Consider the following 12,617-nt stretch of genomic DNA (forward strand, 5'->3'; position numbering starts at 1 on the left):
GATCTTTCTAAGAAGGAATTTTTGTGAAGTGTAAGGAAACCCAGGTTTGGTTGTTACTGTCATCAACTAGCATAGCCAAGAGTTCGGAGCTTCGCCTTTATTTTGTTCTTATTGATGTGAAAGTCATATAACATAAGAGTAACTATTTTAATTTTTGGCTGTGCCACATGGCTTGTGGGTTCTTGATTCCCCAACCAGGGATCAAACCCATGACTCCTGCATTGGAAGTGCGGAGTCTCAGTTACTGGACCAGCGAAGACAAAAGTAATGATTTTAAAGTGAGCAGTGCAGAGGCATTCAGTACATTCATGGTGTTGGAACCAACACCTCTACCTGGTTCTAAAACATCTCCATCATTCTAAAGTAAAACCCCTTATGCACTACGCAGTTTCTCCCCATCCTCTCTCCTCCACTCCTGGCAACAGCCAATTTGTGTTCTATCTCTATGGATTTACTTATTCTGGTATTTTACATAAGTGAGATCATATAATATGTGAACTTTTGTGTTGAGCTAGATTCATTTGGCTTGTTTTGCAGGTTCTAAGAATTTTGCTTTATTAGAGACATTTAAGTAGTCTTATGTTTTATATATTAAGCAATCTTATGCATTATGTATTAAGAAGTCTGACGCATGTATTAGACTTCTCAAACATTTCTACATTGTAATCTGGACATAAAACTTACTTCGGAAGGCTTTGGAATAGACTCCTTTTCCTGTTCAAAAGGACAATAGTAGTTAAATATTGTTATAGGAATTAATCGATTTAGAATTTCTCACATATAATTCAACAAATTAAAATAAATTTACATCTATTTCAGGGCTACAAAATCTCATCTTTACTTACTTTCTGCAATACTTTATTAATGTCTCCACGTTTGACTTTATGTTCTACTTTCAATCCTTTACACTCATATTCCTTATTATTTATCATTAACTGCAGTATCTAATACTTTTCCATTATTGAAACCACAAACGGGACAAGATGAAGATCCCTAAATATTTCACCTCAGGGTAACAGACAGAAAAAACACAGGACCAACCCCGTCTGATGACTCTTTCTTCAGATTGCCCAGGCTGCTAGACTTCTGCAAACTCGAAATTCTAAAAATAACAACAATAATAATTATGATTAATAGTAAGTGGCTCTGGTGCCACTGCTTCTAAGTATAATGCCTTAGAAAGAAACTAAAATTGCATGTGAATGGAGTCCTGGTAATAAAAGAAAATCTGGATTCAGACAGACATTTATGTGCTTAACTAAATTATAATGTTTAGTTCTTTTAAAAGCAGGGGTGGTTAACTGTCCCGCCAATAACTCTAACTGTCCTGCGAACATTAGAATGGCTGGAAAAACACTTAGGACTATCCTGTGATGTCAATGTTCAAAAATAAACCAGTGTTTTCCACAGGCTAGTGGTGCCTCCTTTGCATATACACATTTACACCAGGAACTTTTAAAATGGTTGTGTACTTTTTATATTAATCCTTCTAATGAATATAAAGGATGAAAAAGTATTACTTTTCAGTTCACAAAGGAATCAGTTTTCTGAGTCTGGCAAAGCACTTTATTTTACAGTCCTACTGAAGCATAATAGAGGAATCCCTGTTGTGATAAAAATTTGTATAAAACCTTAGTGAAAGCACAGTGACAGTGTGAACACCTGGGAAAGTCTTGCTCTTCTCATAAGCTGCATTCAATTATATGCAGCTGTTGTTACTCAAACTGAAAGCAGGAATATGTGACCAATTTAAAAACAAGAGAGAATAAATAACTTTGCTCTAAGAGATCTGTTCAAGAAAATTAGAGATACCAAGGGAACATTTCATGCAAAGATGGGCTCGATAAAGGACAGAAATGGTATGGACCTAACAGAAGCAGAAAATATTAACAAGAGGTGGCAAGAATATATAGAACTGTACAAAAAAGATCTTCACAACCAAGATAATCATGATGGTGTGATCACTCACCTAGAGTCAGACATCCTGGAATGTGAAGTCAAGTGGGCCTTAGAAAGCATCATTATGAACAAAGCTAGTGGAGGTGATGGCATTCCAGTAGAGCTCTTTCAAATCGTGAAAGATGATGCTGTGAAAGTGCTGCACTCAGTGTGCCAGCAAATTTGGAACACTCAGCAGTGGCCACAGGACTGGAAAAGGTCAGTTTTCATTCCAATTCCAAAGAAAGGCAATGCCAAAGAATGCTCAAACTGCCGCACAACTGTGTTCATCTCACACGCTAGTAAAGGAATGCTCAAAATTCTCCAAGCCAGGCTTCAGAAATACATGAACTGTGAACTTCCAGATGTTCAAGCTGGCTTTAGAAAAGGCAGAGGAACCAGAGATCAAATTGCCAACATCTGCTGGATCATGGAAAAAGCAAGAGAGTTCCAGAAAAACATCTATTTCTGCTTTATTGACTATGCCAAAGCCTTTGACTGTGTGGATCACGATAAACTGCAGAAAATTCTTCAAGCGATGGGAATACCAGACCACCTGACCTGCCTCTTGAGAAATCTGTATGCAGGTCAGGAAGCAACAGTTAGAACAGGACATGGAACAACAGACCGGTTCCAAATAGGAAAAGGAGTATGTCAAGGCTGTATATTGTCACCCTGCTTATTTAACTTCTATACAGAGTACATCATGAGAAACGCTGGGCTGGAAGAAGCACAAGCTGGAATCAAGATTGCCAGGAGAAATATCAATAACCTCAGATATGCAGATGACACTCTCCTTATGGCAGAAAGTGAAGAGGAACTAAAAAGCCGCTTGATGAAAGTGAAAGTGGAGAGTGAAAAAGTTGGCTTAAAGCTCAACATTCAGAAAACGAAGATCATGGCATCTGGTCCCATCACTTCATGGGAAATAGATGGGGAAACAGTGGAAATAGTGGCTGACTTTATTTTTTGGGGCTCCAAAATCACTGCAGATGGTGACTGCAGCCATGAAATTAAAAGATGCTTACTCCTTGGAAGAAAAGTTATGACCAACCTAGATAGCATATTAAAAAGCAGAGACATTACTTTGCCAACTAAGGTCCGTCTAGTCAAGGCTATGGTTTTTCCAGTAGTCATGTATGGATGTGAGGGTTGGACTGTGAAGAAAGCTGAGCACCGAAGAATTGAAGCTTTCGAACTGTGGTGTTGGAGAAGACTCTTGAGAGTCCCTTGGACTGCAAGGAGATCCAACCAGTCCATTCTGAAGGAGATCAGCCCTGGATGTTCTTTGGAAGGAATGATGCTAAAGCGAAACTCCAGTACTTTGGCCACCTCATGTGAAGAGTTGACTCACTGGAAAAGACTCTGATGCTGGGAGGGATTGGGGGCAGGAGGAAAAGGGGATGACAGAGGATGAGATGGCTGGATGGCATCACCAACTTGATGGATGTGAGTCTGAGTGAACTTCGGGTAATGGTGATGGACAGACAGGGAAGCCTGGCGTGCTGCGATTCATGGGGTCACAAAGAGTCGGACACGACTGAGTGACTGAACTGAAGTGAACTGAAGATACAGAATAATGGAATATACTAACAAACTTTTAAAAGGCATTTCTCATGTATTTATGTGTAAATAAGTTACTAGAAATGTCAACTACTAAATAAAAAAATAATAATGGAGAAAAAAGATGCCATCTTTGAGTATAGTTCTGAAAATATTTTCCTAATTTCACCCAGACTTTAACTTGGATAAATGTAGCCATTAGGTCAGCTTATTAAGCTGAAAGTACAAAATACCAGAGCAGCCTTACCAGCTGCTGTGATGCTTTTCTGACAGACATACTCAAAATATAGGTCAGTACAAAAATGAAAATTAAAGCACTGAACTTCACATGAAAATTGATGAAGGAAGGCTCAAGATCAGCAGAAAGCTGGCATGAAATAATGGTAAAAGAGCAAGTATTTATTTGTTTCTTCACAACCCCCACCCCCACCCGCTCCAGTCATTATGGCTGCATTCACTTATGCAGGCCTCAGGGTCACCTGCTTCTAATACTAATCATTGTTAGTGTAACAGACACTTTTTGTGTCCCAAGCAGCAATCATATTTTTCATATTTGATAAAACAGAACTTACGCAAGACTATCACACAGTTGAGTTTCAGCAGAACCAATTCCATCACTAAAATATTGCAAGAAAAAAATTGATGAGATTTATGAAAAAAAAAAGACTATATATTCCAAGTGAACAAAACTGTCAATGAAAAAATTGTGCAAAAACAGTTACTTCTCTCTCTTTTGATATTCTACTTAATTTTATTTAGTCTAATTGAAAGATTAGGCAATTAATTTGGGAACACATTCTCCCCACATTCCATTTGCCCAGGGAGAGACTATCGGATCCTTGTCTTGGCTCCTTGACAACATCTTTCAAACAGCCTCAGGAACATGACTGTTGCTATTCTCCTTGCAGCCCTTTGATGACCACCTGGGACCTAGGATATACAAGCCAAGTTCCCTCTCTAACCTGATCAGCATACTTCCCCGGCCGAACCTCCAGTTACTTCCTGCTTCACACCTCTTATTTTAATAATTCAGAACTGCTGTGGGCCTCCCTGGCCTGTGTCTTGCTGTTTCTTGCTTCTCTGGGTAAAAGATTACGTCTATAAATAAATGCAGGCCACTCCTGCTTTTGGTGGATCTACTTTTTTGAGTATTCATATTGCAGTGTTAGGTCATAAATGACATACCTCTCCTCAAATGAAGTCTCTGGCTTAGAAGGCAATTTTGCTTTTTCAGAAGTTTCCAAGCCTTTAGATGCTGGCAATAATGAAGGGATTGAAACTTGCAAGATGCTGGTGTGGAACTGTAATGTAATAATAAAAAACCTCAAATCAATCCATCAAACAGAACATAAGTCACAGAGTAACAAAGAGATAAATACGACAAGTGGTCTATTGCTAAAATTTCATACACCTGTGTTTAGAACTCTATCCTTATATTGATAAAATGGTTTTAGGACATAAACACCCAGATGTGGTAATCAGAGGAAACATTCAGAAGAAGTTAATGTGCATTTGAAGAAGACACCGAATATTGAGAAGAAGACATAATAAATACCATTAAGAAGTTAACAGTAAATCCTAACCACGTTAAGCCCTGATTGACATCTTGGCCCTGACACACTTGACTAAGCGAACTTGACCTTAGGCAAGTCACTTAACTGTGCATTCATTTTCTCCCCTATAAAATGATAATGTCAATGCCTACCTTACAGGGTTGCAATAATTGTAGATGAAATTTGGTTAAAGAGTTTTGTAAACAAAGCACTATTTTCACTTTAATTTCTACCATTAGTCTAATATGGTAGTTAATTATTCTATATGTGCACAGGTTAACTAACTTCAGTTAACAGAACTGATGAAAAGTGTCATTAAAACAAATTATAATAGATTTTGTGGGTACACTACTTAAAACACAAAGCTTAGTAGTAACAATATTATAGCAAAAACAACAAAAAAGCATAATATATTTTCTTCCCCAAATGCTTTGTATATTCTAAGGATGGATTTTGTGAAAGGCTTTCTAAACACAGGTTTTCAGTAATTTCTGACAACTAGAGAGCAGTTAGATTGTGAGCCACGCCATGAAGAAATAAATGAAGCACTTAAAAAAAAATTCCAGTATAAAATGGAAAAAACTTACCTCAATGAACTCACTTTTGAAAGTCAACAATCCAAGACAGCTCTTGGCTTCTGGGAGTAAGTTAGTCAGGTAGGGACCCAGGCCAGGAACACACTTCTGAGTGCCAACCAGTCAACAACAGGCTCACCTTCACAACCACACACAACTGATGCCAGCTCACTCCTGCCACTGAAAGCCCAATCAATGTCCCTGACCCACCAACAAACTCACTTACTTAAATAGGCAACAAAAACAGCTTTATGAGATTTGTTTCAGTTACTGAGTGGCAGTCCCATTCTGATACTAGAAAAAGTTATAAAATGTGAAGTCTGTTAAGGATTGGGCACAAGATGGAGTCACTCATGCTAAGCCCTATATTAGCAAGCCTGGACATAACTACATTTTCTATGCTCAGCTTTCCAAGACAAGGAAGGACTAGGTCAACCAGTCAGCACTTCCTGTTCAGCACAAGTTACCTGGCTGGGACCCAAGACCTCTATTCTATGTAAAGGAATAACCCTGCGTTACACCAATCAGCACAGGCCAAGTAAGACTTCCCTTTTCTGCTCCACTCTGACTATAACAGCTGATGGGATGCTGCTGGATTCATGAATCACTGAATAAAGCCAACAGATCTTTAAAGTTTACCCAGCTGAATTTTGTTCCTTAACAAGTAATATTATTATAAAATAGATTACTTCATTATCACTTTTTTCAGTTTGAATCATTATGATTCATTCTAGGCAATTTATTTAACCACCATACCCATTTTCGGACGTGCACTCATTTCCTTGGGTTCCTTCCTTGGGAAAAATAGCTATACTAGCAAATTGACCCATTTTCTAGATTTCCTTTCAAAATTTAGGGCTTTCACTCCAACCTCAGATTGCCCTCCTGACTTTTCTTTAAAGATGAGGCTGAACATCTTCAGTCATCCTAAAATCATTCTTGTTCCAAATTTCATTTCAGTTCAGTTCAATTCAGTCGCTCAGTCGTGTCTGACTCTCTGCGACCCCATGAATCGCAGCACACCAGGCCTCCCTGTCTATCACCAACTCCCGGAGTTCACTCAGACTCACGTCCATCGAGTCGGTGATGCCATCCAGCCATCTCATCCTCTGTCGTCCCCTTCTCCTCCTGCCCTCAATCCCTCCCAGCGTCAGAGTCTTTTCCAATGAGTCAACTCTTCACATGAGGTGGCCAAACTATTGGAGTTTCAGCTTTAGCATCATTCCTTCCAAAGAACATCCAGGGCTGATCTCCTTCAGAATGGACTGGTTGGATCTCCTTGCAGTCCAAGGGACTCTCAAGAGTCTTCTCCAACACCACAGTTCAAAAGCATCAATTCTTCAGCACTCAGCTTTCTTCACAGTCCAACTCTCACATCCATACATGACTACTGGAAAAACCATGGCCTTGACTAGACAGAACTTGTTGGCAAAGTAATGTCTCTCCTTTTCAATATGCTACCTAGGTTGCTCATAACTTTTCTTCCAAGGAGTAAGAGTCTTTTAATTTCATGGCTGCAGTCACCATCTGCAGTGATTTTGGAGCCCGGAAAAATAAAGTCAGCCACTATTTCCACTGTTTCCCCATCTATTTCCCATGAAGTGATGGGACCAGATGCCATGATCTTCATTTTCTGAATGTTGAGCTTTAAGCCAACTTTCTCACTCTCCTCTTTCACTTTCATCAAGAGGCTTTTTTAGTCCCTCTTCACTTTCTGCCATAAGGGTGGTGTCATCTGCATATCTGAGGTTATTGATATTTCTCCTGGCAATCTTGATTCCAGCTTGTGCTTCCAAACAGTATCTGTCATTAACCTACAATTCACATAGTGAAGACTTTTTTGGTAAAGATATGAGGTTATCCGGGTATGTCCCATATGGAACAGCAGCTGCTTTAAACAAATGGAGCACATGCCGTGGCCATCATACAGTATTTTTTCTTTTAGTGTAAATATTTAACAACTAGAGAATTTTTCCCTCTAAAATAATTCTTATTCCTTAACTAATTCCATAGGTTTTTTTTCCCTATCAATTTTATTAAAAAAATCTATGACAAACCTAGACAGTGTATTAAAAAGCAGAGATATCACTTCACCAACAAAGGTCTACATAGTCAAAACTATGGTTTTTCCAGGAGTCATGTACAGATGTGAGAGCTGGACCAGAAAAACTGCTGAGTGCCAAAGAATTGATGTTTTCGAATTGTGGTGCTAAAGAAGCCTGTTGAGAGTCCCTTGGATGGCAAGGAGACCAAACCAGTAAATCCTAAATGAAATCAACCCTGAATATTCACTGGAAGGACTGATGCTGAAGCTGATGCTCCAATAGTTTGGCCACCTGATGCGAAGAGCCAACTCACTGGAAAAGACCCTGCTGCTGGGAGAGATTGAGGGTGGGAGGAGAAGGCGGCAGCAGAGGATGAGACAGTTGGATGGCATCATCGACTCAACAGACATGAGTTTGAGCAAACTCTGGGAGATAGTGAAGGACAGGGAAGCCTGGCGTGCTGCAAGTCACAGGATTGAAAAGTTTTGGACATGACTTGGCAACTGAACAACAACTGACATATAGCCACTGTGAAAGTTTTAGGTGTACAGGATAATGACTTGACTTACATACACTTTATGTGATTGCCATAGTTAAGTTTCATTAAATTAATATTTATTACCTCATATAGATAGGTGAAGAAAAAGTTTTTCCCTTACGATGAGGACTTCTAGGATGTACTCTCTTTTCAACTTTCAAATACACAATACAGTGTTAACTGTAGTCATCACGTTGTACATCACATCCTAGTACTTACTAATAGCCTTTGTACCTTTTGACTACCTTCATGCAGTTCCCCTTCTCATTAATACCTTTTTAATGACACATTTCAGCTAAGAGAAATGTTGTTTTCTCATTGAACTGTTTCTCATTCAATTGAAATTTTGTATTTTCATTATGTAATTATGAGCAACATATATAAAAAGTAAAGATGCTATTTGATTCCTTCTCACAATTCCCTATAATAAAATGTTAGAAGAGAGATGACCAAAGAAGGATCTGTTAAATATAAAGGAGCCAAGATTTAATTGAAAAATTAAACTGTTTCTCATTCCTAGTTTCCCTAGATGGAACACTACATATTAAAATTAAGAAATGGTTTCAAGGCCGAGATCAAGCACAGGTGTTGTCAGGAAAACAGCCTTAAGATGAAGCCACAGGTATGGCTTTGTTAAGAGAGGAAAATTTGAGGTGATGCTCTCCTTGAACCTTTCAAACAGGTCAAAAAACTCTAAAGATAAAGGGATATCTCATAGTGGCCTCACAGGGAACCTAAGGTTATGAAGGCTTTTTTGTGAAGATATTTGTGGATATGATTTCATCTAATGCAGTGAATTATACATTGATTCATAAGAAATTCTAAATGTTTAAAATATTCTGTTAATTTAGACTGAAGGGAATATAGCTAGTAGAAAATGAGAAGAAATGAAGGTTTTGTGACCTAAATGGACATTCAACAGAAAACTGCTGCTGCTGCTAAGTCACTTCAGTCATGCCCGACTCTGTGCGACCCCACAGACGGCAGCCCACCAGGCTCCTCGAGGCATCCATGGGATTTTCCAGGCAAGAGTACTGGAATGGGGTGCCATTGCCTTCTCCACAACAGAAAACTACTCATCTGCAAATACAGGTTTCTTCTTATTAAAAAGAAGGATGGCTCAAAAGGAAGCCAAGCGCCTAGAGGACTAGGCTCCATGGAATTGCTATGGACTAGTGACACACATGTGTCTTGAATTTCTCTATTTTTCAATGGGAGTGAATACAGCAGCTACATTATGTCTATCCCACCACTGTGTGCTGGATGTGTGGAGGACAGACAGCTTGTCCTTTAAGTTCCAGGTTCCTTAAACAGAATGGAATGGTATTCACAAAGCTGTGCCCAAGAAAATGGACCCAAAGAGCTTCATCTATAACTTGACCTGATCTGTATGACAAGATCCAGGGATGCTGATGCCAAATTGGGAAGAGGCTGAGGGGTCTTTGAAGAGGGGATGAATGTTATTTTCCATGGGAGAGGGATATAAATTGTTGGAGCCAGACAGCCAAATATGGTTGCCCCAATATATCCCATCCTATGTATTTTTATGATATTGGCCCTTGTTCATCAAGAGGTAGAGTCTATGTTCCCACTCTTTGAATCTGGATGGACCTGTGACCATAGGAGAAGAGATTCTACATGACTTCTGAGATAAGTCACAAAAGGTGGTAAAATCTGCCCAGTCCTCTCCTCGGGATGCTCATTCTTAAGACCCACCAGTACACGACAGGAAGCCAAGCAATCACACGCGGTTGTTCCAGTCTGAGTCTCAGCTGAAGTCCTAGTCAATAGTCTGCCTCAACCACCAGACAAGTGAACAGAGTAGGCTTCAGATGACTCAAGCCCCTAGTTTTCTCACCATTTCAGCTGATGTCCAGGGGAGCAAAGACATGATGTTCCTGCCAAGCCCTGCCCAAACTGTAGATTCATCAGCAAAACCAATGTTGTGGTTCAAGCCACAAAGTTTTGGGGGTGGTGTGCAGCGGATAACAATAATAGATTTTGGTGCCACTTTGAAGTGAAAGTAATATAAGTGAGTTTAAGACTGTTCATTTCCCTCAAGCTGCTTTTTTCAAGTTTAACAAATTGAAGGGGAAATTTTCTTCTTTTTTTAATTTGAAAGTAGTCACTATTTATTAACTGATCAGATTACAAAAATAATCATGGTAGACACCCTAGTTCAAAAGACTTGTGGATCTGGTCTACTGTACTGCCAGCATCTCCACCTTCTACAAAATATGTGGCCCTTCTCTTCATTCCACCTTGTGAAGATAATTTACAGGGCCATAGGAAGGTGTTTGCGGCTTTAAAGCATTTTCCAATACTACAGATCCCACGAAGCAGATCTTTTATGCAGATGATACCATATTTACCAAGTGATCAAGCAACCAATGTGTAATCTGTCAAGGCAATTTGCTTCTTATTGTTTTGCCATAACTAAGCTAGTAGATAATTCATTTGCTGACATCCAGTTTGGGTACCTCCACGCAATACCTGGCTCCACAATACCTAGCTTGTTAACCGAAGTCCATCACCTTTCTGTGTTACCATCACAAGTGACTAAAATTTATATACTCTCACTTTGCCCCCACTTTACTCATTGCCTACTTAGTTTTTAGTAAGTAGATTATAATCTCATATTGAAGACCACATCCACCTCCAAAGGATTCATATGTCTTTCCCGAATTATATAAGTGATTTTGACATTGTCCAAGTCTTTATTTTTTTCCTTTTTAAACTTTTTATTTTGTATTGGGGTATACCCAATTCTTGGGGTCGCAAAGAGTCAGACATGACTGAGTGACTGAACTGAACTGAACTGATACCCAATTAACAAACAATGTTGATAGTTTCCACTGAACAGCAAAGGGACTCAACCATACATATTCATGTATCCATTCTCCCCCAAACTCCCCTCCCATCCAGGCTGCCACATAACACTGAGCAGAGTTCCATGTGCTATACTGTAGGTTTTTGTTGGTTATCCATTTCAAGTATAGCAGTGTATACATGTCCATTCCAAACTCCCTAAGTATCCTTTCCTTGATCTTTTCCCCTGGCAACCATAACCTTGTTCTCCAAGTCTGTGAGTCTATTTCTGTTTTGTAAGTAAGATCATTTGTATCATTTCTTTTTGGATTCCACATATAAGGGATGTCATGTGATATTTTTCCTTCTCTGTCTGACTTACTTCACTCAGTATGACACTCTCTAGATCCATCCACGTTGCTGCAAATTGACCAAACTTTTATTTATTAAAGAGAGGGGGGAAAAAAGATGTTTCAAATAAAGACCCAGAGGTCATAATGACTGCCAAGACAAAGCAAGTCTGTGATCCAACTGAGAAAAGAATCCATGTCTTTGTGGAAGCAACCTAGATGTCCATCAGCAGATGAATGGATAAGAAAGCTGTGGTACATATACACAATGGAGTATTACTCAGCCATTAAAAAGAATACATTTGAATCAGTTCTAATGAGGTGGATGAAGCTGGGGCCTATTATACAGAGTGAAGTAAGCCAGAAAGAAAAACACCAATACAGTATACTAACACATATATATGGAATTTAGAAAGATGGTAACGACAACCCTGTATGCGAGACAGCAAAAGAGACACAGATATATAGAAAAGTCTTTTGGATTCTGTGGGAGAGGGCGAGGGTGGGATGATTTGGGAGAATGGCATTGAAACATGTATAATATCATATATGAAATGAATCGCCAGTCCAGGTTCGATGCATGATACTGGATGCTTGGGGCTGGTGCACTGGGATGACCCAGAGGGATGGTATGGGAAGAGGGGTGGGAGGGGGGTTCAGGATGGGGAACACATGTACACCCGTGGCAGATTCATGTTGATGTATGGCAAAACCAATACAATATTGTAAAGTGATTAACCTCCAATTAAAATAAATAAATTTCTATTAAAAAGAAAAGAAAAAAAAAGAATCCATGTCTTTGATGCTGTCAATAGCACTTTAACTTTCAGTGACAGAGTCTCTTTAACATGAAGAAACAATAAGTCTGTAAATACCTCTTCTGGAGCACTTGTGTTAAATGGGTCATGACTGGGAGATCCCCTTACTGGCGTCGGCGACAGGTTTTTCTCCAGATCACTAAAGCCCTGTGCGTCCAGCAGGGTGGAGAATGAGCTGGAAGGAAGCAGGTCTTCAAAGTCGCCATCTTGGCCTAGGAAACAACGAAGCACAGAGTGGACAGCAACAGCTTTTCACTCTTGGAGGAAGATAAGAACCCCAATGATCCTGAACATAAAGAGTTTTCTGATCCTTAAAAATCAGAGTCAACTTCTGGCATCCCTAAGGGCAACAACATGTGCCCTAGGAGCAGCATCTCAAACTGGGAGCACCTAAGGCCCAGGGGCTCTTGGGCCACATGAGTACCCAGC

At 39.5% G+C, this 12,617-nt stretch overlaps 1 protein-coding gene across 3 annotated transcripts in view; it reads right to left on the reverse strand.

The window, feature by feature from the left end:
- PPFIBP1 (PPFIA binding protein 1) overlaps positions 1-12,617 on the reverse strand; it is a 199,401-nt gene that overhangs the window by 18,484 nt on the left and 168,300 nt on the right. For 2 of the 3 annotated variants that reach the window (XM_052641467.1, XM_052641465.1), the window contains 5 exons: positions 12,246-12,400; positions 4,687-4,802; positions 4,074-4,118; positions 1,042-1,102; positions 685-714 (listed from right to left, as the gene is read on the reverse strand). In XM_052641467.1, the coding sequence (XP_052497427.1) occupies positions 685-714; positions 1,042-1,102; positions 4,074-4,118; positions 4,687-4,802; positions 12,246-12,400 (407 nt within the window). The remainder of the gene's footprint in view (positions 1-684; positions 715-1,041; positions 1,103-4,073; positions 4,119-4,686; positions 4,803-12,245; positions 12,401-12,617) is intronic. The other variant, XM_052641466.1, reaches the window with a different exon arrangement.

The sequence above is a fragment of the Budorcas taxicolor genome, chromosome 5 (assembly GCF_023091745.1).
Source record: "Budorcas taxicolor isolate Tak-1 chromosome 5, Takin1.1, whole genome shotgun sequence".
Classification (NCBI taxonomy): Eukaryota; Metazoa; Chordata; class Mammalia; order Artiodactyla; family Bovidae; genus Budorcas; species Budorcas taxicolor.